At 39.4% G+C, this 24,194-nt stretch overlaps 1 protein-coding gene across 2 annotated transcripts in view; it reads right to left on the bottom strand.

Annotated features, from left to right (window-relative positions):
• Nucleotides 1-998: 998 nt before the first annotated feature.
• Nucleotides 999-24,194, bottom strand: part of LOC121504596 — a 60,059-nt gene continuing 36,863 nt past the window's right edge. For both annotated transcript variants that reach the window (XM_041779520.1, XM_041779521.1), the window contains 24 exons: nt 22,290-24,155; nt 21,284-21,361; nt 21,161-21,195; nt 20,458-20,580; nt 20,234-20,362; nt 18,528-18,566; nt 18,034-18,159; nt 17,829-17,955; nt 15,373-15,543; nt 15,225-15,259; nt 14,614-14,775; nt 14,369-14,503; nt 14,193-14,231; nt 13,969-14,109; nt 13,279-13,373; nt 13,104-13,127; nt 12,649-12,835; nt 10,702-12,171; nt 10,479-10,590; nt 9,122-9,205; nt 8,715-8,975; nt 7,272-7,388; nt 6,495-6,604; nt 999-6,403 (listed from right to left, as the gene is read on the bottom strand). In XM_041779520.1, the coding sequence (XP_041635454.1) occupies nt 6,350-6,403; nt 6,495-6,604; nt 7,272-7,388; nt 8,715-8,975; nt 9,122-9,205; nt 10,479-10,590; nt 10,702-12,171; nt 12,649-12,835; nt 13,104-13,127; nt 13,279-13,373; nt 13,969-14,109; nt 14,193-14,231; nt 14,369-14,503; nt 14,614-14,775; nt 15,225-15,259; nt 15,373-15,543; nt 17,829-17,955; nt 18,034-18,159; nt 18,528-18,566; nt 20,234-20,362; nt 20,458-20,580; nt 21,161-21,195; nt 21,284-21,361; nt 22,290-24,155 (5,720 nt within the window). In that variant the 3' untranslated portion in view covers nt 999-6,349. The remainder of the gene's footprint in view (nt 6,404-6,494; nt 6,605-7,271; nt 7,389-8,714; nt 8,976-9,121; nt 9,206-10,478; nt 10,591-10,701; nt 12,172-12,648; nt 12,836-13,103; nt 13,128-13,278; nt 13,374-13,968; nt 14,110-14,192; nt 14,232-14,368; nt 14,504-14,613; nt 14,776-15,224; nt 15,260-15,372; nt 15,544-17,828; nt 17,956-18,033; nt 18,160-18,527; nt 18,567-20,233; nt 20,363-20,457; nt 20,581-21,160; nt 21,196-21,283; nt 21,362-22,289; nt 24,156-24,194) is intronic.

Below are 24,194 nucleotides of genomic sequence, written 5' to 3'. Positions count from 1 at the left end.
TCAGACTGTTTTCTAAGAATCCCCAGTGATGGGGGAAATGGGACCCAATTGTGGACCTGTGATTCTTAAAGTTATCCAACAAGGATAACCACTAAAATCACAAATGATTAACTGGGAGAAGTGGAAAAAAACAAAACAAAGTAGCAAAATCTGACACCAGAATGCTCCTTTGATTTAAACTGATAAAAACAGTGAATCAAACCACCGTTGCCTTGCACCTGAAACTTAACTCAAAGGAGACAGAGAAAACTAAATGCTTAAAGAATCACAACAGCCACCAGGGTGATGTTAAAAGAAACTAAAAGGCTGGCTAATGGCTTTCATTGTTTAAAAAAAAAAAGTTTTCCACTAACAAACACATATGGGAAGATCCTGTAAATACCAAAACATTCTCAATCTTTTTTCCTCAGAATTCTCATCTTTTTGTCCCAGAATTTAGTGACATAAAGCATTTGATAGTCCAGCCACCTAAGAAATATTAAAACAGTGTTTAATGAACATTAAAAACCACAAAACTTTATCACATAGTAGATGCATTTTTGGGACAAATAAATAAATAACAAAAATGACAACACTACCTATTTTATTTTCTTATAAAATAAACACAGTCTTTTTAATCTGAGGGGGGCTACGTCCTGTGGTCCTCTTCATTTCCACCCTACATCTTCGGCTGGACCATGTTGACATCTTGGGGGCATCATGGTGTCGAAGCCCTAAGCAGCTTACTTGGCTTATGCTTCAGGCCAGACCTGGTTTTGTTTTTCCTAATGTAGACCATTGATAGAATCATCATTGTGTATACACAGATGATTTTTGCTTGATTGACATGCTGATTTCAAAGTATCAAATTCAACAAAGAACAGAAGATATGAGCTATTAGTGGCTATCAACAAAGAAAACTCTATTTGATTTTCTATGCTTCAAAAGGAGCGGCAGCCTGAAGGCTGCACGCTCCTTACTGATAAAGAAAACATGAGCAAAAACACAAAAAGCAGAAATCCAGTACACTCAGAGTACTTTATTTTTTTTAATAGAAAAATCACACAGACATTTTCATATATTACAGAAATAGAAAAAGGTAACTGGTGAAAACTAGTATCTTCTACTCCACAGTATTGAGTGACTTAATTGAAGGAAACTTCTAAAATGGGACTTGACGGCACTACTTTTTCAATAAAATTGTCTTTTTTTTTAATAAATTGTGAAAAACTGTGATTATGTGGAAGTTCAAGTACAAGCAAACACACATAAAAACCCTTACAAAATAAAACAATAACACTCAATCACTGGAAAGCTCCCCTGCATTGCCAGTGATTGATAGACTGCATAACACTGATTGACAATAAAACAAACAAAAAAACATAGTTTGTCCCTTTTCAATGTGCTTTGAAAACTTATAGTGGTATCTAAAATTAATAAGATTATATTCTTATATACAACTTTTTAAAACAACTGTTAAGCTTTCAGAGTCCCATGAAAGGTTCTTCATGTGACATCATAAATACCACCATATTTAATTCAATGACTGTGTCTGCATAACCCAGCAACTGCAACAACAGCCCACAAAGGTAAAAGATTTTAAAGATATTTAGGTTTAAATTTCCCCAAAACATTGCAGCAGTTTCCCACTTCAAACATAACTAAGTGTTGATGTCGTTAAAACCCATTATACCATTTCAACCATGCAAGTTTTTTATTCATGATTAATTTTTCATCTGTTGAAATGATAAAAGATGATAAAATGTCTGGATTAGTTCCCAAAGATAGCTATTGAAATCCCTGGTTCGGCTGCACAAAGACAGTGCTAAAACTAATAAAATTTTTGTTGGAAATATTAAAATGTCCTGAATCTGATGCCTGCAACATGTTCCAAAAACCTTCCATCACCTTTTCTTCTCACAACACTCTCTAAGAAGAATTGTTTAAGTATTAAAAGTAGAATTCGTTTCCATTCTTGCTATGTTGAAAAATGCTCTACAGTCTGGGGTTTCTCCACTCCATCAGGACTGCATGCAAGCCAGTCTAGACCCTGCCCTCTTTTTACTGTGAAGCCATGCTGTTGTAACTCGTAAAAAACCATAGCTTAGCATCATCTTGCTATAATAAAAAGGGCTGTCCTTGAGAAAGAGGTCTGGATGGAAGCCTATGTTGCTCCCAAGCCTATATGTACCTCTCAGCCTCTATGGTGCCTTCACAGATGTGCAAGTGACACATGCAGTGGGTACTAACACACCCCCACCGTCACAGATTCTGGCTTTGGACTTAGCATCCACAACAATCTGCACCGCTTTGCATGGTAGTCTTAACTTCCCAAGTGTTCCCAAGCCCACGTTGAAACGATTACGTCATACATTGCATAGCCCACTTAAACCGAATGCACGTCAAACCAAAACAACAATGGTGGGTTTCAGGGTTGTATTCGTGCTGCAGAAGCTACTGAGCTTGTTATGGCTTTTGCAGCAAAATCTGAAGCTCCTTTACCACCACCAAGAACAGCATACACCAGATGTTCTTAGATCCACCACAGAGAACAACCAGAAGGGCAACCTGGAGCAAATTTTGGGCAGTTATCCGTAATTTTCTCTCTTTTGGTGCATCTCTGTGGCAGCGTTACAGCGCCACTTACAGGCTTTGCATATATAAACTATTTCAAACGAAAAGGAAATACATCGTTTTCATCTCGGTGTGGACAAGGCCTGAGCCTTTCTAAAGTGCTCCTTTGATTACCAATCATGGTACTATCACCTGTTACCAATTAGCCACCTGGAATGTTCCACAGTCTTTTGAACATTCCTCAACTTTCCCATTCTCTTACCTTTGTCTCAGGTTTGTGGAATGTGTTGCAAGCATCAAATTCAAAATGTTTGTATTTCCATCTATCTTGCCTTTTTGCTGTATTCAACTGAATATATATGCCGATGACTGCATTCTTTATTTATTCACATTTTACTTCCTAGCGTTCTTTCAGCTGGCTTTTGTATGTTTGTGGGGTCACAGCAATAAAAGCTGAGGCTTTCTATCACGTTCATGGTTAATTACAATTGTGGACTGTTATTACGTTCATAAGTTTTACAGTTTCTTTATTAAATACAAAATAAATTACGTTTCATTTAAAAATGGTAAAACATGAAAGTAACTAAGTTTGAAATCTGACCTACTTGTGGCATCCTTATTTACAATTTAGTTTGCTATTATTTTGACAGCAAAACAAAGGTAGTCTATGTGCTTCCATTCACCCCTACAGTGAATTTGAAATAAAGGATTAAATCTTGTTTTCACTTCAAATCATTATCAGGAGCTCAAATGTATCTGGACAAACCATCCATCCATTTGCTATATTATTCAAAATATCACAGTTCTACTTTGATGAGAATCCAGCCATGGCTGCCTGAAGTCTGGAGTCCTTGGACTTCACCAAGTCTGCTTTGCCAGGCCATTACAGCAGCCACCTTTAGTAGCTGCTTGTTTGTGGGCCTTTCTGCCTCCAGTTCAGTCTTCAGTAACTGAAAAGCATGCTCGATTGGGTTGAGACCAGGCAACTGGTAGAATGTCCTACTTCTCTGCCTTCAGAAACTCTATTCTCTTCCCATCATTCTGCTGGTTTCTTTTACCAAAGCACCTGATCTGAGACCTGGGGAGGCTTTTCAGATGGTTTCCAATAGAGAACAGAATAGAAGGCCTTCTGGCTCTTGAGAGGTCTCTGAAATGACATTCATGACGATGTCTCTCGCCAGTATTCAGAGTATTCTTGACTTGTCAAGATGTGACAGGCTTTCTCCATTATGGAAAGGATTCTGCCATCAGTTACGAACTCCTTCACTTGTACTGATTCCCTCCTGGACTTCATATGGGTAGCTCCAGTCAAACAGCTATAAAATTCCATTTGAAGACTTGAGATAATCTCCAGATCTTTAATTGGCTTAATCTGCCTTTGAGTAAGTAGGGAAAAGACCAAGCCTGGTCACGAAACTGCTTGACAGTCAACAGTCCAAACTCTTTTGAGTTCCTGATAATGAAGGTATTTTGCTACATTTTGTAAAAGTAAAAGCTGAAGAGCTTCACTTCAGTCACATCTTGATTGTTTCATTTCAAATACATTTCAGTGGTAAAAAGAAGCCATTTTTCTTTAATGTAAAGCGCTGCGAAAAGTATTTGACTCCTTCCTGATTCCTGATATTTCTGCCTATTTGTCACACCTAAATGTTTCAGATCATAAAACAGAAAGTATTTAATCTTAGCCAGATTTAAATCTGGACTTTGACTGGACAACTCCAAAACTTTGATTTTGTTTTTTTAAGCCATTCAGATGTGGTATGGCTGGTGTGTTCCAGATCATCGTTCTGCTCCAAGTCCAAGTGCACTTGAGCTTAAGGTCACCAACTGATGACTGGTTGTTCGCCTTCAGGATTTTCTGTTAAAGAGCAGAATTCATGGCTCCATCAATTACAGTAAGTGGTCCAGGTCCTGAAATAGCAAAGCAGCCCAAGACCATCACACTGCCACCACCATGTTTGACTGTTTGTACAATGTTCTTTAGATGAAATGCTGTTTTAGTTTTAGTCCAGATGTAACAGAACGAACACCTTCCAACACGTTTGTCTTGTCAGTCCACAGAATATATCCCAAAAGACGGGCTGTAAAAGCTATGTGACGTCGCGAGTCTGCTGGTCCAGCCACAGAGTTATAGAAAGGATGAGTGACAGAAATCGGAAGGGAATATGCATTAAACAGCTTTATTTCAGCTGAAAGTGCTTTTTTTAAAAAAACAACTACATATTAATATTGTTAACTGCTGTCAGTACATATCCGCATCTGATGGAATATATGTACAAAAACGTTTTGCATCGTAACAGTATGTTAATATGTGAATATATTTAGTCTAGAACAGTTAATATGACAAAATATGAAAGTTTAGAGCTTTACTGGGAGAATCCGCCACGTTAAAAAAAAGTGGAAGTTCAGCTGGGGTTAAAATCAAACTAGATTAAGTCAGAAATCCTGGGTGTGCTGATCTCGTTTTCAAATAGGCTACAGCCGGAAAGTTTAATGAGCACGTTCAACAACCACAGAGCAACTTTTTTCACAGGTCGCCTAAAGTAAGAAGTGGATGAATAACTAGTTACAGTACAGAGAAGAAACGGATCTAAGGCTTCGTATTCACAAAACTTCAGCATTAATTTAGTTTCACATCCATCGCGGATAGACCAGGCTGATGTGAGCCTGCAGGCTCTGCTCTGTGTTCTTAAAATCAGGTCCAGATAAACAACAGGAAACTTGATTTGTGGCCAGATATTAATATCCCCAGACTAGGAAACAGTTTTGATCTCTGTTGAGTGCAAATATCCCAGATTAATGCAGACATTAGTCCATTTTGTCCTGTTTTTGCCGCTCCTCACAGAGACCTCCGTGTTTTGCAGCCTGAAGCCGAGCAGCTGTGTCGCACGCTGACGTGATGTCTGTGCAAGCCCCTATTGTTGTGTGTATAGCTCCACCTTTTTGGGATGGATAGGTAAGATTGGAACCGAAAGGGTGCCGAAAAGTGGGACAGTACGGTTCGTTTTTTTTGAGACCCTTTCCAACTTATGCGTGTGGTTCTGCACCTAACTGAGCCGGACCACTTGGTGGAAACTGCGTATTTGAGGAAATTTGATAGGCCTGCCACTCCTAGGAAGGTTCACTGCTGTTCCAAATTTTCCCCATTTGTGGATAATGGCTCTCAGTGTGGTACAGTGAAGTCCCAAAGCCTTGGAAATAGCTTTGTAACCCTTTCCAGATTGAAAGGGATTTCTGGATGGCTTTTCCCTAAATGAAACTGTCATTTAGAAATACAATTTAGGGTACTGGTTTGGCTTGGTGGGTGGAGCAGGTGCCATGTACAGAGGCTGTAGTCCTAAATGCACTGGTCGCAGGATCGTTTCCCCATATAGATGTTGGTTTGTGCATGTCTTCCCCCTACACTCTCTACCCATGTTTCCTGTCTCTCTTCAGCTGTCCTATCCAAACAAAGGCATAAAGCACCCCATAAATCTTTAAGAATACAGTTTGTATGACTTGGATTATCGTTATTTAACATTAATAGTTGTTTAATGATCTGAAACACTGAAGTGTGACAAAAATGCTAACAATGCCAACATTCTAAACCCCTGTACTGAGTGAATCATCATTCTTGAATGTTTGATGACATGTAGAACCATTTATGAGGTCTTCACTCTGACAATTCATAAGCTCATAAGTGCAACTGCATAATACAAGGCACTTAAAGATAATGCAAACCCCAATGAGGTTTTAAGGCACCTGACATTTCACTTGTCCAGCTTTATCTTCAATCCAGCAGCCGATGTTGATGGAATCAATCACAGCTTGCCGCTTTAAGAGACTTCTGTTCAAGCTCCCGATAATGCTTCTATAGAAATAAAAAGAGGAAGAATACTAGCTTTGCAAGGCTAAGTTCATTGTGCAGTGTGCTATCATTTTGTGAATGTTTTTGTGTATACCTCTACGTTGTCCAAGTGTGTCTGGCTGTTGCAGTGGGGTTCCTCAGCGTTATTTTGGTAGAAAACAGAGCATAGATTACAGAAATAGGCAGGAACTACAAACTCTGTACCTGTTGGATAAGACAGAAAAAGTTCAACAGAAGGAAAACGTTTTAACGAATGTTGTTTTCAAACAACCTAACACACCAGACAGTCATAGTATGTACCCATTGCATGCAATATACCCTACATCCATGTGGGCAACACCTCTTAGACAATATTTGGGAAGGGCAGAACCTTTGAAAAATATCTTGAAAGTTAATTAGACGGAGGTTCTGTCTGTCATATTCATTTCAGAGTATTCAGAGCAACTGAACATACTAGGGCATGTGCAGCACAAGGGGACTAAACTACAAAACATAAGCTTGACAGGCAGCCGCTGTCGTTGAAAAGCAAAAGCTTCTTTCCCACCAAGAAAGGATGTCAGTGTGGTCCTTTGCTCTTTTATCAAAGAAAAGTTGTCCAGTTCTGAAAAACTGCTACTGCAACGACATCCAAGCAGGTCGCTTTACTGGTAGCCATTGTTTACAGGCTTGCAGTACAACTCAACCCACCCACAAGTCCTCCCTTTTTCTCCTGGAACTACACTGACTGGTCCGGTCCATTCACATTCTGGGTAAAAACACTCCAGAAAGAAGCTTTGCAAAAATGGATCTGCCTAATAACAGACTTGAACTCCGGCCAACTCATTTCCTCTGCAAAGTTAGTTTACCGATAAATTTAGCAAATGTGACTCACCAAGTGGATCGTCTGGTTTTAATTCTGGCAGTTTGAAGTCAGCAGGGACAGAGGGAGACTGAGTACGAGAGCGCTTTGATTCAGGTCCGACAACCTCCCTTCTCTGTTTACCCACAACTGAAGTAGAGAGAGAATCAAATGGCAAGAAGTTACTTCAACTTAACTATCGTACATTCACATACTTGTTCCAGCTTCTCTGGTATTGGACATACGCAGTGCCTATAAAAAGTATTCACTCCCTTGGATGTTTTGACCATTTATTGATTTAATTAATCAATCATGGTCAAATAATTTGGCTTTTTTGACCCCAAAAAAAGACAAAAACATCCTCTTCGATGACATAACTTTTCACCCTCTTCAAGTCAATATTTAGTAGTCACCTTTGTCTGCAATCACAGCACTGAATATGTGTACAGGTCTCAGTCAGGGTTAGCAAATTTGAGACACAGAAGTTTTACACCATTTTTTGTAAAACTGCTCAAGCTCTGTCAGGTTTCTCAGGGATCAGGCTCAAACAGCCCTTTATATGTCCAGTCACAAATTCTCGAATAGATTGAGGTCTGGGCTTTGACTCCACCACTCCAGAACATTTCTCTTGTTGTCTTTAAACCATTTCTGTATCGCTTTTGCTGAATGCTTTGGATCATTATTTTGCTGGAAATCAAATCTTCTCCCAAGCTGTAGTTCTCTTGCAGACTGAATAAGATTGTCCTCCAGGATTTTTCACCATTTTGTCGCATCCATTAGCCCCTTTAGCTTTAGAAGCCTTCCAGGGTGGGCTACCAAGAAGCATCCCCACAGCATGATGCTGCCACCAACTGTTGTATGCAGAGAGCTTCTGCATTCCATCTCAGATGGGGAAGTGTGTAACTCCATCAGAGTAGTCATAGGTGTCTTGGTGGCTTCTCTCATTAGTCTCCCTCTTGCACACTCACTCAGGCTGTGTGGACGGTCTGATCTAGGCAGATTTACACATGTGACACATTCTTTCCATTTCTTGATGATGGATTTAACTGAACTCTGGGGGAAGTTCAGTGCTTCGGATTTATTTGGATCCATCCCCTGTCAATAACCTTTTCTGAGTTGCTTGGAGTGTTCTTTTGTCTTCATGGTGTGATTGTAGCCAGGAATATTGACTAACCAGTGACTGGACCTTCCAGACACAAGTGTCTCTATACTACAATCACTGAGACACATTCACTGCACTCAGGTGATCCCCGTTTCCCTGCTGAATTAGGTCAGTCACTTATTTTACCTTGCCTTGCCTTTATATATTGACCGTGATTGATTTATAAAATCAGTTAAAGGGTAAAACGTCCAAGGGTGTGAATACTTTTTACAGGCACTGTACTTTAAGTTAGGTCTTCTTTTGTTGAGCCAAAAAACCTGCAAAAATAGTTCTGCTCTAGTGAACATAACTTGGCCTCTTATATTTCACTGTACCCTTAACATCAGCCCTGCTTCTTTTGTCCTTCCCCGGCCCTTCTTCCTTCACACATCCCTTAGGTGTCTGGTCTTTGTTGGCTCTTCTCACTGATTTTGGCCGCTGGACTTCTAGCTTGCGGTCAGTTGACAGCTTAGATGGACCTTTGCTCAATGATGAGGAGGCTTTGGGTGAAGAGGAAGGTGGCTCATCTGTTGGTGCTTTTTTGTCTTCTTGTTCCGCTTTTGAACCCACATTTTTCCCTCTGAGAGATTTTCTTACTGTTACAAAAGATGATGAATGTGTGGAGAGAACATCAGAAATGAAAAGGGTTCCAAAGCTTGAAAACATTAAAGCAAAACCTTCTTTATGTTACATTTCTTTTCAAGGTTCTAGAAATAAAATTATATGTATGTATATGTGTTACCCGGCATCTGTCTGGTCCTCTTTTCAGGCTGGCATCTTGTCCTTGGTGTTGAAGCCCCCTTTTTCTCTACACCTTTCACCTCATCTAATACCACGAAGTTTAAAAAGAACAGTAGTGAGCACACAAATCTGAATTCCAAAAAAAGTCAGGACATGTTCTAAATTTGATGCCTGCAACACGCTTCAAGAAAGTTGGGACTGGAGCATTTTTACCACCGGGCTGGATCACATTTCTTCTTCCACTGGGCCAGGGACTGAAGACACTCATTTGTTGATAAGTTGAAAGTGGAATTCTTTCCCACTCTTGATTGATGTGCATCTTAAGTTGCTCAGCTGTGTGAGGTTTTGCTGTGAAGTTTGCCATTACAGATGTGCAAGTTACCCCTGCCATGGGCACTAATATACCCCCACTTTATCAACGATAATGGCTTTTGAACTTTGCCTTAATAACTATCTGAATGGTCCTTTTCCTCTTTAGCCAAGGGGTGTCAGCAGCCACTGTTTCCAAAAAGAACTTTAAATGTTGCCTCGTCAGACCACAGCACACTTTTCAACTTAGGTCAGTCCGTCTCAGATGAGCTCAGGCCCAGAGAAGTTGACAGTGCCTGACAGTCTTTGGTGTTTTGTCCCTGTTCCGGGACTGTCTGGCTGGAGTTTGTCTCGTTGTCAGTACTGACTGACAAAGGTTTTCTGAAGTGTTGCAAAGCCGAGGCTGCTGTGGTATCCATCACAGAATAATGCTGCCTTAGGGGTTCAAGGCCACAGATGTTCAGTGTTGGCGTTGCCCCTTATACATGCAGCTATTTTTTCAGATTCTCTTGATGATTTTATAGACTCTGGATGGTGAGATCTCTTCATTCCTTGGAGTTTCTTGTTGAGGGTAGTTCTCCATAAACTGTCAGAATGTTTGCCCATGCAGTCTTACACAAAGTGGAGGACCTCATGCCATTGTTGGCTGGAAAGACTGAGCCTTCCAGGAGTGCTTCTTTTTTACCCAATCATGGTACAAGTATCCCCTGTTACCACATGACTTTCTTACCTGTGGATTTTCCAAGGTTTTTCCAAACATTCCACAACTTCTCCAGTCTTTTTTTGCCCCGTCCGAACTTTTCAGAACGTGTTGTAGGCATCAAATTCATAATGCGTGTGTATTTTTGAAAAACACGGTTTATCAAACTAAATCAAAGGAAAGGTAATGTATATAACCCTCAAATTCCACATACTCTGTAGTGATCTGAACACAAAGCTCACACCAGAGTATGTCAATTCTTTTCTAGTCAGTCTCAGATCAAGCTCTGGTCTGCTACATGCACAATCCAGCAAACGTAGAGTATGTGGAATTTGAGGGTAACAGGTACCTGCATCATCATCATCATATTTGCGTTTTGTAGATCTCAAAATTTTCTTTGGTTGATCCTCCTCCAGTTTGTCTTCATTGCCACAGTCAGCTTTTTCTGAAGTCACAAAAGTCTAAAAATCAAAACACAACTTGAGAATCAGAGTTACAGGACTTTTGAAGGTTTTTAAATTCTTACCGTTATTTCCCCTTAAAAATACATATGATTGAATCTGGATCTTTACCTCTCGGTTCAGGCCAACCTCTGATTCCTCCTGGCTGAGAGACTGCTTCTTGAGACTCCTTCTTGTTGGCTTCTTTGTTGTCTCATTTAAAGAATCCTCAGCAGTTCCTCCCCTTCTTCCCCTGGTTGATCTTGTGGTGATTGATGGTTCACTGATGGCTGTTTTAGTCTTCGCAGATTCTGGTAATTCATGGGTTGCAACGTCCTCACTCTTCTTTATTGGTGTCTTCTCTTTCTGAAGGGTTTTCTCTTCAGTCTTTGGTGTTTTGTCCCTGTTCCGGGACTGTCTGGCTGAAGTTTGTCTTGTTGTTGGTGTGCTCTTTTCCTCTGTTGTCTCATTCAAAACATCCTCAGTTGTTCTCCCCCTTCTTCCTGTGGTTGATCTGGTTGTGATTGTTGGCTCATTACTGGCCAATTCATCATCCAAAGGGTCTTTTCTCTCATTTTCCTCTGTCTTTCCTCTTGCACTTCTTCTTCTGCCATAACTTTGTCTGGCTGTCACTTGTTCTTCAGCTGGTTCCTCTTTAAAAGAATCTACTATTGCCTCCTCGGTGAGCTCTTCGGCTGTAGTGGTGTCTGTCTTTTTCCTTGTCTCATAGTTTATATTTTTTTCGTCTTGCTTCTTTGGTGATTCCTCCTTCATTTCACTTTTGGATGCTTTCCCTGTTCGATCGCTCCTTCTTAAAGGCCCACCATTTTTTCCAGCCATGGCCTCCCCTTTCTCTGACACTGGTTGCTCGTTTTGAGTCTCTGTCTTTGGTTCTGTGGTCTTTGGTTCATTGTTCATGGAATCTACTGCCTGAGATGAATCTTCCTCAGAAAGCTGCACTGAAGAGGAACAGTCTCCTTGGGCTATACCACTGTTTGTTTGGCTTGTAGCTGATTGATCTTTGGTAACACTGTCTTGTATCTGGTAAAGACCTTTAATGTCCATTTCATTGTTCTCTGCAGTCTGGGAACTGTCTTCATCTTTGTCACTGCCCACAACCTGGCCTTCTTTCGATCCAGTTAGTTTGGGTGCAGAACTTTGGAGATTTTGTTGAAGGGGGGAAGAAGTTTTAGTCGACATTGGAGGAGAAGGGGAGATCGCCCTCCTGGAACTGGTAGAGGATGAGGATGTGACAGTGACATTGCTGTATTTAGAGTTTTTCGAGTGGGTGCTTGAGCTTGAGGATCTATAAGCTTTAGTTGACTTTGATGATGATGACGAGGATGAATATAACCTGCTGTAGCCTCTTGATGACCTTGACAAGGTGCGCTGGTGAGAAGACAACGCACCAGAGCACTGACTCCTGCTTCCCTCTCTTGAGGTGTGCTTGGATGACGAGGAGTAGTGTTGAGACTTGGGGCTTGTGCCTTCAATGTCACCATAAACTTCATCAACAGTGACAAATTCATCCTCATTAAAACTTGGGATGTCAAAATCATAAACATTTGAAAAGATGCCGTCCTCTGTGAAATCAGCCTGATCCTGGAAAAAGAAATAATTGGTCACTGAAACTCTGAATTTGTTATTTTATCAGGATAAAATAAGACACAAAGATGATTAGGATGACTGCAATCTATTGCATCGATTTCAGACTGGGTGCATGTTTGCTGCATGACAGCTGTGGCTTGTCTGCTCAAGCCATGGTGCTACCGAGCCACAGCTGCCACGCACCCAGTCTGAAACAGCCATGAGGGATCCAGGTAAATCCATGATTTGTTTTAAAAGTCATGGTCACAACATTAGCCCAGACTTTAACAAATTTCTCAGCAGATTAAAACACATTTGTGTTTTTGCTGAGTACTTCCTGTGATGCTGGGCATAATGACAAAACAACTGAAAATTAAAACTTGCAAAAAAGAATCTGCTGTACTTTCTAGAAATAAGGCCAAGTAATTCAGTAGCACAACTTTGGCACATGAAGAGTCTTAGGTTGCGATGGATTTAAGAACCAAGCCTCACCTGTTTTTCTGCGCTCACAGAGCTGCCTCTTTGAACAAGTCTTTGTTGGCCCACCGTTACTGTGATGGCTTTGAGCATGCTCTCGTCAATCTCAGGGCGCATGTCTTTACCAGGAATCTTGTCCATCATGTCGAGGTTGATCAAAGTCTCCCCAGAATCTTGCAGGCGCCGCTTGAGGCTCTCCAAACTAAAATTTACAATAAAGGGATCAATTAACATCAATGACAGAAGCATTTTTTGTACAACGAGGCCAAATGTATTTCGATTGTTATGGAGATAGGATGAAATGCTGTTGATCCCTTATTTCTAACACTTTACAGTGTTTTTGAGGTTTAGTACTTAAGATTAGTCCTCAACTTGTAAAGTAAAGGCTACACACATCCTCATCTCATTTCTGCAGATAAAGCTATATCAATCAATCAAACAAATATGGATAAAAAAAGAGAAACACTCACGTCTCAAATTTTCGGACTTTTCTCCTAAAGAGAGAAAAACGAGTTGTTAATCAGTTCAGGAATGAGGATGGGTGGTTTGGAAAAAATAAAACACATGGAGAGGCAACCCATTCTAATAACAAGTTATTGTATAACTAGTTTAAACCCTTTTTATACAAATGATTTCTATGCATACCAATCCGGGTCTTCAGTGAAAGCATTTGGGGAGAAATCATTGTATTTCTCCATCACTTTGGCAACACCGCTGGCGTCAGTCATTTCAATGCAAATCTGATTAAGAATGACAATCAAGGAAAAAGAGAAGAATGAGAAAATGTAAGGGAATGATGAAATTTGCAAGCAATTACAGTTTTAGACTTAAAGCATAATGGCTAAAACATGACATGTATGTTTGAGTTGTCTTTGTTAAATGCAAAGTTAATTTTCAAATGTTTTCCCAAGGCACACCTCAGATCAAGCCAAAATCTCAAGGCACAACATTCCTATCCAAGAAAAATTACTTATTTCACATGTCTGACCGTATCTTTAGTTGACGTATGGTTGTAGTATTAATGCATGGTTGTTCAAACTCACACCGCACACCTAGACGTGCCTTGCGACACCATTTGGCGTCAAATCACTGAGACAACTACACACTAAAATATATATTTTTTACAGTGTATACTTCAGCCATACAGTATATCAGCTTTGTACATTGTTGTTAATTAATGCAATCTGCTCTGGAAAATCAGAAACTTTTTGGACCTATTATTTGTAACTCTTACACCAAATGATCCAGAATTGTTGATTTGGGGTTTTCAGGTCTTGAAATTACTTACTGAAATGAGCGAAAAGATTTGAGCGTGAGATCGAGGTTTGTGTTTACCCTGTTAGCAAGTGGCAGGAAATTGACAAAAGTCGTGATGGATGCCACCATTTCTATGACAAATCTGATGACATCCAGAGACACCTCGGAGACCTCCACACAAAGAAGACGCTCCTCCAGATTTGTTGGATCAGGAACTCCCTGAAGTAAAGGAAAGAAGCTATCATTTTACACCAGAGATGGAAACACAGCTGCTTTTACAAGGTAATTATTCAGTGACTTACAGCATTGCTCCACTTCATCAGGCTTCTGTACATCAGTTCCTGCAACAAGGCCCACAGATTTTTACAGATGCTTCCAACAAATTGAACATAGATCTTTATGGACATTTTGTACTTAACAATGTTGAAATTTTCATTAAATGCCCCTGTTGGGTGCTTTTCTTTTCAAGTGTCCATACCTCACTGGATTCAGGATTCATGTTTTGCAAAATGAAGTGGACACCAATTTTGCATCCTTTGAGGAATACTGGCATATTGATGTGAGCTTTGACAAAATCGCAGCAGATGGTCCAATTAGGAAAGAACACAAAGGCCTAGAGGTGAAAATGGGAAATACAGTTTTGTTCAGGTGATTGTAACGATCTCGAAAACTGTGGCAGCTTTATTCTGTGTCAGCCCACAATGTTTTTTTTCTCCTTCTTACCCTTCTCTGTAGTGGTAAGACTGTCACGTTGTAGTACAGGGATTGAAGGGTCTGTTTGAGGAAGTATGGCCACACCAGCCTCGCCACATCCTCATGCCGGTAGCCATCTTCTGGCAAACCAGTCAACATGATTGTTGTGATTGTTCCTTGACGACTGGCCTTCTAAATAAAATAAGAAGCCCAACTTCAGAGATTTTTGTTGTGGACTTAAAGTCCATTTACTATGGTACATTTTGCAGTTGAATGTTAACACAGTAAATTATGGGAAAAGGAAAAGTAGATAAATTGTAATTTCCAAGGAAGATGTACAGTAGAAACAAAGAGTAAAAAATAGGAAAGATGATTCCTAACTGGTTGACATGCAGAGATCCTAAAAGTCACAGAACATTGCCAACCAAAATAATCTGTTGTTAAGGCTCTGAGTAACTTCAGTGCTTCCCAAACATAGGGGACACCAGGGCAGACCCCACCACCCGTCTGATTATACTGGCTATTTTATTTTAGCTAATTGTGAGTTTGGATAATAAGGCAAGAAAGGGAATAAGGAGGACTATTTACAACTGCTGGTACGCAATAAATTTTGTTTAAGTTATAGTCAGAATCCAACTTACCATGATGTCATACGCGATTCTGACAGTCAAATAATCTAGGTGGGAAAAGATAACAGAGACACAATCAGCCATCTCATCACTGATTCTTCTGAATATGTCATATGGTATATCTGGCATCAACAACATGATGAAAAAGGAAAATTCTTGCCTGGGATGATGAACCAAGGAGAAATGGTTGGGAACACGAAGGGACTATTTCTAAAAGTGATCCAAAATGGCGAAACGCTGCATCGTGGAACAACGGTTTTTACTGATGGGATTGCTGCCCCTTCAATGACATCCTTGCTGTCTGGTAGAGAGTTCCCTGGCATACATGGTGCTGTACAAATAAAAAGACAAACTCACTTGAGGACTGTGGAATGGGAGAGGTGTAATAGTATTTGCACTTGTCCCAAAAGGTCACTGTTAGCCAAATCTTGTTCCAAATGGGACACTGGACTGGGTTAGGGTTCTTGAAGACATTTTGTCTCTCAAAAGGCATCTTCAGTTCTGATGATCTGAGAACTCAAGCACAAGCACCTGTATCCACTGTTTTTATTAAAAACTACATGACAGTGGTTTCAAACTTTTTTTGCCCAAGGCTCACCTAAGATAAAGCCGAAATACTAAGGTACACCATATTCATATCTATGCAAAACAGCCAGTCTCTTAAGTAGGGATACACAATATTGGGTGTTGCCAAAATCTGATATGCCAGTTAATGAAAGATTCATTTTAGTCAATACCGATATTGAAATAGGAAGTTCAGATGTAAATTTGAGACATTATAGGCCCATATTCACAGCTTGTTTATGCTGATATTTACTGCAGAGATATGCCAATACTTACAGCTGATATAGGCTGGCATTTAGAATTTTGAGATGGCATTTCCTTAGTATGCAAGTCCCTGCTCTTACTGAATCCATTACTCATGATATAAAATGGACTTGGTAAATGGATTTGAGATAGTGTAGTGCTTTTCTAGTTGTCTGAGTACTCAAAGCACTTTATGACATACTTGCCATTATTGTATTAGATTACAGGGTGAAGAAGAGAAGACGGGGTTGGGGTGGGAGAAGTGCTAAGTAGTGAGGAGTCATCTATTTTTTTAAATGATTTTGTGTGTTTGTGCTACATCATTTTTTATCAAAAGTGCTAAAGAATTACTAAACTGATTGATTGATTTACAGATGACTTTGGCTAATACAAAGAGCTGATATAGGCCAATACTGAGGGACGATATAGGCCAAGACTAAGAGACGTTATAGGCCAAGACTAAGAGATGATATAGGCCAAGACTAAGAGACGATATAGGCCAATACTAAGAGACGATATAGGCCTATACTAAGAGACAATATAGGCCTATACTAAGAGACAATATAGGCCAATACTAAGAGACGATATAGGCCAATACTAAGAGCTGATATAGGCCAAGACTAAGAGATGATATAGGCCAATACTAAGAGACGATGTAGGCCAAGACTAAGAGACCATATAGGCCTATACTAAGAGACAATATAGGCCAATACTAAGAGACGATATAGGCCAATACTAAGAGCTGATATAGGCCAAGACTAAGAGATGATATAGGCCAATACTAAGAGACGATGTAGGCCAAGACTAAGAGACCATATAGGCCTATACTAAGAGCTGATATAGGCCAATACTAAGAGACGATATAGGCCAATACTAAGAGCTAATATAGGCCTATACTAAGAGCTGATATAGACCAATACTAAGAGATGATATAGGCCAATACTAAGAGACGATAAAGGCCAATATAAAGAGATGATATAGGCCAATACTAAGAGATGATATAGGCCTATACTAAGAGCTGATATAGGCCAATACTAAGAGATGATATAGGCCAATACTAAGAGATGATATAGGCCTATATTGAGACCATATAGGCCAATACTGAGAGACGGTATAGGCCAATATTAAGAGATGATATAGGCCAATACTAAGAGACAATATAGGCTCTTTTCTACAGCCAAAATAAGCTGATATTTATGGCTGATATTGGCAGATATTCAAAAATGATTAAGTCTGACACATAACCTCATATAGGCTCATATCTACCGATGATATACGTCAATATTTACAGTCAATAAAGGCTTCTAGAAGCAGCCAATTTAAGCTTACATTCACAGCTAATAAAGGCTGATATTCACTGTCAATACAGGCTGATGTTCAAGGCCCTTTTAGGCTGAAATTTACAGCTTATCTATTGGTTGTAAATATCAGCAAAAAAAAAAGATCATATCTGCTCTCGCTAATAATGAACTCTAAATCAGTACAGTGTATTATATCATGTAAACTGAAGTGGCCCTAGGATTGGACCCTGGGGGATTCCATTGTAAACGTGTGACTGGAACCACTGGTTGAATAGAATACAGAGACTGATTAGGCCAATCAATGCAGCATTGTATTCTGATATTTTGCTTGCTATTGATCCTTGTACAGACACCAACATATTTTCGTCTGAAAATTTCAGTCCACTTCAAAAGGCTAACTTGTTCTGATGAGGTTAGCAGAGATAAATATGAAGTTGTTGACACATTTTATAAAATAACGAAACATCCTGAAATCCAAGTTTACTTTTAATTCCGCTGACAAACTTACGTGGCGCTATGATCGTGGTGTATGGTATGCTCAGCCTCTGGATTCTGTAGCCAGGTGGTTGTTTCAGAAGACTGTACCACACTCCTAGCCGATCAGCAGCGCAAACGGTCTTGAACTCTATAAAAACCTGAAACACACACACATCACCAGTGACACTAGCGTTAATTTTTGCACATAAACATTATAATAGTGTGCACATTTCTACCTTGTTGAGCAGAGGCAGGAAGTTTTTGACAGCGCCGATCTTATTCAGAGCCTCTCTGAGTTCCCTGGTCTCAGCCGGTGAAATGTCTCTGATGAAGATTAACATGCCGTTGTCCTTCTTCATAAACTATATCAAGAAAGGAAATCAACATCTAACCATTAGTTTAACAGAAAGAGAAGTAAATGTAAACAATGAATAACCATAATAAATTACTCTAGACTTTTTTTTCAAGTAAAAGACTCTCTTTGACAGTTTCCTTTATGTTTTAAACCTTTATCAAGAGATATTGGATCTGATTTAACTTTTTTTTATGTTGAAGACCCAATACAGAACTAGCAGATGCTTCTGAAGAGAAGCTGTTTTAGAACAATATACATATATTAAGTTGAGAAGAAGATATGGGTTGAACAGAAACTTAACAAATGTAAATTTTCGGTAACTAACAACATATGAAGTTGTTTGTTAAAAAAGAAAAATAGGTGTGTATAACTTACATATCTCAACAGCTCCATCAGGGATTTATAGAACCAGAACTACAACAGAAAAGTGAGAACAGGTTGATATGAAACACAGTGAAAATGTTCTGAAATGCACCAGTTAGCCATAAAAAACCCTCCAGAGTCAATGTGCATTTGTGAAAAACCCTGAGAATGGGCCCTCCCCAGTGGTGATGATGTTAATGCATGTGTGTTTGACCCTGGCTAATTGTTACTTTACTTCAGGGCTGAAAAGTGTTTGAATCTATTAGTAAGTTCTGATATTCAAATCATTCATTAATGCCTCTTTTTAACTGCTTTGATCACAGGTTTTGCCTATTTTTGCCAAATTTGTTTCCCCATTAAACCAACTTATGCCTCTTTTAACCAATTCTGCGACTGTTTAACCCTATTCACTACTTTAGCTACCCACATTTGTTCCGTCAAATATTAACTGCTTTTAAACCACTTTTCACTATTTTCTGACCATTTTTGCCTCTTTTTGCCATTAGTAACCCATTTTTGGCAAACTTTTAACCACTTCTCACCACATTCTGCCCAATTCCCCTCTTTGATTGTAATTTTTTGCCTCTTTTAACCCATTATTGCCACTTAATCAGTGCTTGACACCATTTTCTGACCTTTTTGTCATTTAAAACCTTTTTTTTTTTTTTTTACTTTTTCTCACCACTTCCCACCCATTTCCCATTTAATTTCTTTTTTTCCCTCTGAATCTATCTTTGACAATTTTAAACCAGTTTTCCACTGTTATCCAATTGGGGCCCATTTTTAACCACTTCTCACCATTTTCCACTATTTCCCCCTTTATAATACAATTTTGTGCCTATTTGGACCTATTTTTACCACTTTTGACCCATTTCTGCCACTTATTAACCACTTCTCACAATTTTCTGCCCATTTCCCTCTTTTATTAAAATGATTTGCGTCTTTGAACCTATTTTTCCTGTTTCAACTCTATGCCACTTAATCAACACTTTCCAACCATTTATTGCCCCTTTGTTGCCATCAATAACCCATTTTTGGCCAATTTTTAACAATTTGTCATCATTTTCTGCCCATTTCCCCCTTATTTCCACGTTTTTGCCTCTTTGACTCTATTTTTGCCAATTATAACCCAGTTTTGCCACTGTTATCCAATTGGTGCCTGTTTGGACTTTTTTTCACCACTTTTGACCCATTTCTGCCTCTTCTTAACACCTTTTCAACATTTTCTGACCATTTCCCCATTTTTTAGCCTTTAATAGCTCATTTCTAGCCAATATTCACCTGCTTCTCACTTTTTTCACCCATTTTTCTCCTTTTGTCGAATTCTTTGCATCTTTGAACCAATTTTACCAATTTGTACCCATTTTTATTCATATTAAATATGGTTATCGCAATGTAACTTGACAACGGACCATGACTTTCCTGACTTCCTCCATTTGGCTGGGCCCCAGAAATTATTTCTTATTTATAAACATTCAAGACAGCACAGAGGTCCATGTGAGGTGAAGACCCGGTCATACATAGTTTCCCACGGCCCTCAGGACAACACAAAATTTTATATTGGCTAAATACAAAGTTAGACAAGGCTGGCTCCCTTCACCCATGGACCCAGAAAATATGAATAAAATACATAGCATAATTAAAACATTTATGTATCAAAAGATGAGCAAGAAACTGCATATGCTATTTCTAAAATACTGTTTTACAAAAATGCTTACCGGGTTCATTGAAATGGTGTCGTTTATGGAAAAGAAGTGCAGTACAGACCCTTTCAAAATAGCAGGGTCCCATTTGTTGGCTCTGATTACATCAAACACACTACTTGCTGTTGGCATCAGAACAAAGGCCTAAAAGATCAGAAACAGAGATGTGTCACCACTTAAATCCAAGTGTCTGTAGCATGTTTCAGTGGGATAGAGGACAGTTAACAAACTGTACATACCAAACAAGCCTGAGGGACAACGTAGATGTTGTGGTCTTTGTGCCGATAACCAAATGGGGTAAGCAGCTCGATGAAGTCTTCCTCTGTGAAGGAGCCATCGTCAGAGAGCCAGGTGATGAGCAACTATGTCAGCGTGAGACAAAAGAAATTAGAGGACTATGCTAAGTATGGACGAACAGTCAAGAGAGCAGAATGTTTAGACTTGAACTACGCTAACCCTAACCCTGACTTGAAGTACGCTCACTATAAAGAATAACTGTTTATTTGGAGGAAAGCCTTTTGGGATTTTAATGTTACTACAACTTGTTTTTTTAACCTTCAACTGTTCTGTCTGATATAGAAAGGCCAGAAGGTGCTTTGTGCCCAGAAAGCAGTCTTCCAGAGTTCAGTACATCTTCTTTGTCATGTTAAGGATGATCCCCACAGTCAGGATGTCTAACTGAGTCAGTAACTTCACTCATGGTGCAAATGAGTCTAATGCCCAGAGGCATTCTGGGAAAACAAGAGATGATTTTTAGCTATCTCATTTTTAAAAGCCTTCTGTTCAGTCTCACAGTGGTTGTAACGTGTGAATAAATAAACTGAAAGTTTAAGAATTTAAAAAGGATTACAGCTCTGACTGACTCTTAAAAAAGTTTAAAACAGCCGCAATATCAACATTCAAAACAAATGCACATAAATTGGAGGCGTTAAGGTCACCTACTTTTGGTGAAGTTCCAGGTTTACATTTGAGGGATTCTGTGAAAGAAAAGCAAATAAAAGAAGGAAAGGTAATTATTGTAACATGTAGGCCTTTTGCATAAAATCTACTTCCTGAGTTTTCTACCTATTTTTGTCCTGGTCAAATGCTTTTCAATCCTGTCCCCAAAAGTCAGCCTGCTGTGAGTGACTGATTCTGCGAAGTCTGGATGAAAGAAACAATAAAGAATCTCAAATTACAAAAAAAACCAGGCAATTCATCTTAGTAATTTAAGACATCAATCTCTGAAGTTTACAACCCCAATCTCATAAATCTATGACCTTTATCTCAGTATTTTAAGACATCTATCTCTAATGGATCTAATGAATCGATGACCTTTGTGTCAGTAGTTTAAGACATCGATCTCTGAAGTTTACAACCCCAATCTAATGAATCTATGACCTTTATCTCAGTAAGTTTAGACATTACTCCTTAAACTGCATGACTTTAATCTCACAAATTCATATCCTTAATCTCACTTAAACAAGATATACATCCTTTAAATTTGTAATTTTATACCTTTAAATTAATAAATTTAGTATTGAGAATGTATTACCTTTACACAGTTTCTTAAAGATATTACTCATGTAAATTTAGGATTTTAATGTCATAATCCGTAACTTTAATCCAATTTATTAGGGGCATTAGTCTTGTAATTTTGGGTTTTTAATCCAAACACATTTTTTTTCCTGGAAAATTCATTGATTTAATCTTATTAATTTTATACATTAATCTTGTTATTTTGTGGCTTTATTCCAGTGAATACACAACTCTTATCTCGTTAATCTATTAATATAATCTCATTATTCTAAGACATGTATCTTGTAAATTTGAGACCTTATTCCAGTAATTAAATGTGCCTTGTAAATGTATTACTATTTATCATCTTTTTCAAATGTTACATCTTTTTATATACCTTCTTTACAAAAAAACCTTTATGGATAATTTCTCTGTTTTGTTGAGTAACGTCCTTAGAAAATGTGTTTGTCAGAAAACTTGCACAGACAGGCATGTAATCCTGGTTTTGGTCTTTCCAGTTGACAATAGAAGCATACGTTTTGTCATGTATCATTTAAAAATGTTTAAGAGATACCTCTTTGTGTTGTTGTCTCAGCCCCTGTACTCGGCATCTCTGCCTCCACAGCCGTTTCTTTTGTGCTCCCTGCAGCCTGTGGTTGCCTTTGTGGAGCTCCTGTCTCCTTGGGTTCTTGAGTTGTAGATTCTGGTTCTGACAGGGTGCTTGGTTGGACCTGTGACAGAGCTTTAACAGAGGCTTCTGTCTCATCTGTTTGGGTTTGACTCTCTCTGGGTTTGTCTGCAGGATTTTCTAGTTCAGTCCCTGACTTTATTTCTTTCTCTTTGCCCTCAACACAAATTCCCTCTTCCACCGGCTCTACAACATGAACTCCTGATACCCTAAGCTCCATAGGTTCATCTGCTTCATCAGCTTTGTCAGTTTTTCCTTGATCTTTGTGTTCGGTGACTGTTATATCTGCTTTTTCAGCTATGGTGTCTGTGTCTTTAGGCTCCTCCACAGATTCTTGAGTCTTGGTTTCATTTTGTTTGAGTTTCAAATTTTCTCTATGTGACTGATTTTCTGAATCTGCAGGTCTTGAATGTACACTTGAGTCTTCTGCAGCTGTTTCAGCTCCAGACTTGTCGAGCTCATCCATGTGGGTGTCAGGTTTCTGCAAAGCTGAGACCATTTCTGCTTGGGGAGAGAGGATCTGCTCTTGAATGGATGGGCCTTCTACGTGGTCTTTCAACTCAACTTCAGGAGCTTTAACACTGCTTTCAGAGTTTCCAGGTTTAGGCTTCTCTCTGACGTCTCTGGTATCTCGCAGATTTCCTGAAGCTTCAGATTTACAGGGTGCACTCATAGCTTCTGCAGTCTCTTCATTTGGTAAAGCCTCTTTAGTTGCCATCTGTTTTACAGGAATATTGAGTTTCTGCATGGTTGAGACTGCTGCTTTGGAAGCAAAGACCTTTTCTTTGATCAGGTGGCTTTTATTGAATGCAGTTTTACTTATTTTAGCAGATTTATCAATATCTACAGTCCCTTTCAGCCCAACAATAGAACCTTGGAGACTGACTTCAGATATTTCAGGTACAGATTTGACTTTGGAGCCATGAAGGTCAGGTAGATTCTTTGTTTCCATTGCAGTCCTTTTATTCGTTGCCTTCTCTGGTTTCTTTGTAATTGAAAATGTTTGTTTCTCCAAGGCTAAAACCTTTGGTTCAGCCAATTGGCCTTTAGCCAGTCCAGTTTCTGACTTATCAACCTTGGTAGTGTCTTTTAGCCCTGCTATTGGTTCCTTGACACAAGGTTCACATTTGTCAGGTCCAGAATCTTGTCTGGAGTTGTCCGAGCTTGGCTGATTTTCTGAAAGTGTAGTTTTCGATGACACAGACACAGTCTTTGTGGCCGTGACCATTTCCTCCTTGGATGCTAAAAACTTGGCTTCAACTGATTGATGTTCAGCCTCAGCAGTGTCTTTCAGCCCCACTATTGGTTCTTTGTCTCTAGGTTCAGATTTGTTAGGTTCAGGATTTTGTCTGTAGTTGTCAGAGCTAGGCTGATTTTCTGACAGTTCAGTTGTTGGTGGCTGGGCTAAAGCCTTGGCTTCAACTGATGGGTCTTTGTCCAGTTCAGTTCCAGGCCTGTGTTCTATCTTATCGACCTCTGCAGTGCCTTTTAGCTCTGCCACAGGTTCTTTGACACTTGCTTCAGATATCTCAGGTGTAGCTTTTGGTTGGGTGGCAGGCTGATTTTCTGAGGTTTCAGATGTGGAGGGCACTACTGTACTTTCAGCAGCATTGTCCTTTGCAACAGCTTCTGCAGTAGTTGGCTTTTCTTCAGGTTTCTTTATGCATTCGTCCCTGACAGCGGAGACATTTTCAGCAGTTTTGGAGACAACCTCAGCCGGGGATGCAGCAGCTTGTGTCTTCACTGCTGGAGCTTTGGAAGAGGAAAAGAATAGGGAAAAATGTCAACAAA

This window comes from Cheilinus undulatus, linkage group 22 (genome assembly GCF_018320785.1).
Source record: "Cheilinus undulatus linkage group 22, ASM1832078v1, whole genome shotgun sequence".
In the NCBI taxonomy this organism is placed as follows: Eukaryota; Metazoa; Chordata; class Actinopteri; order Labriformes; family Labridae; genus Cheilinus; species Cheilinus undulatus.
Note: the sequence above shows the minus strand (reverse complement) of the source record. Positions and strands in the feature narration are given on the sequence as shown.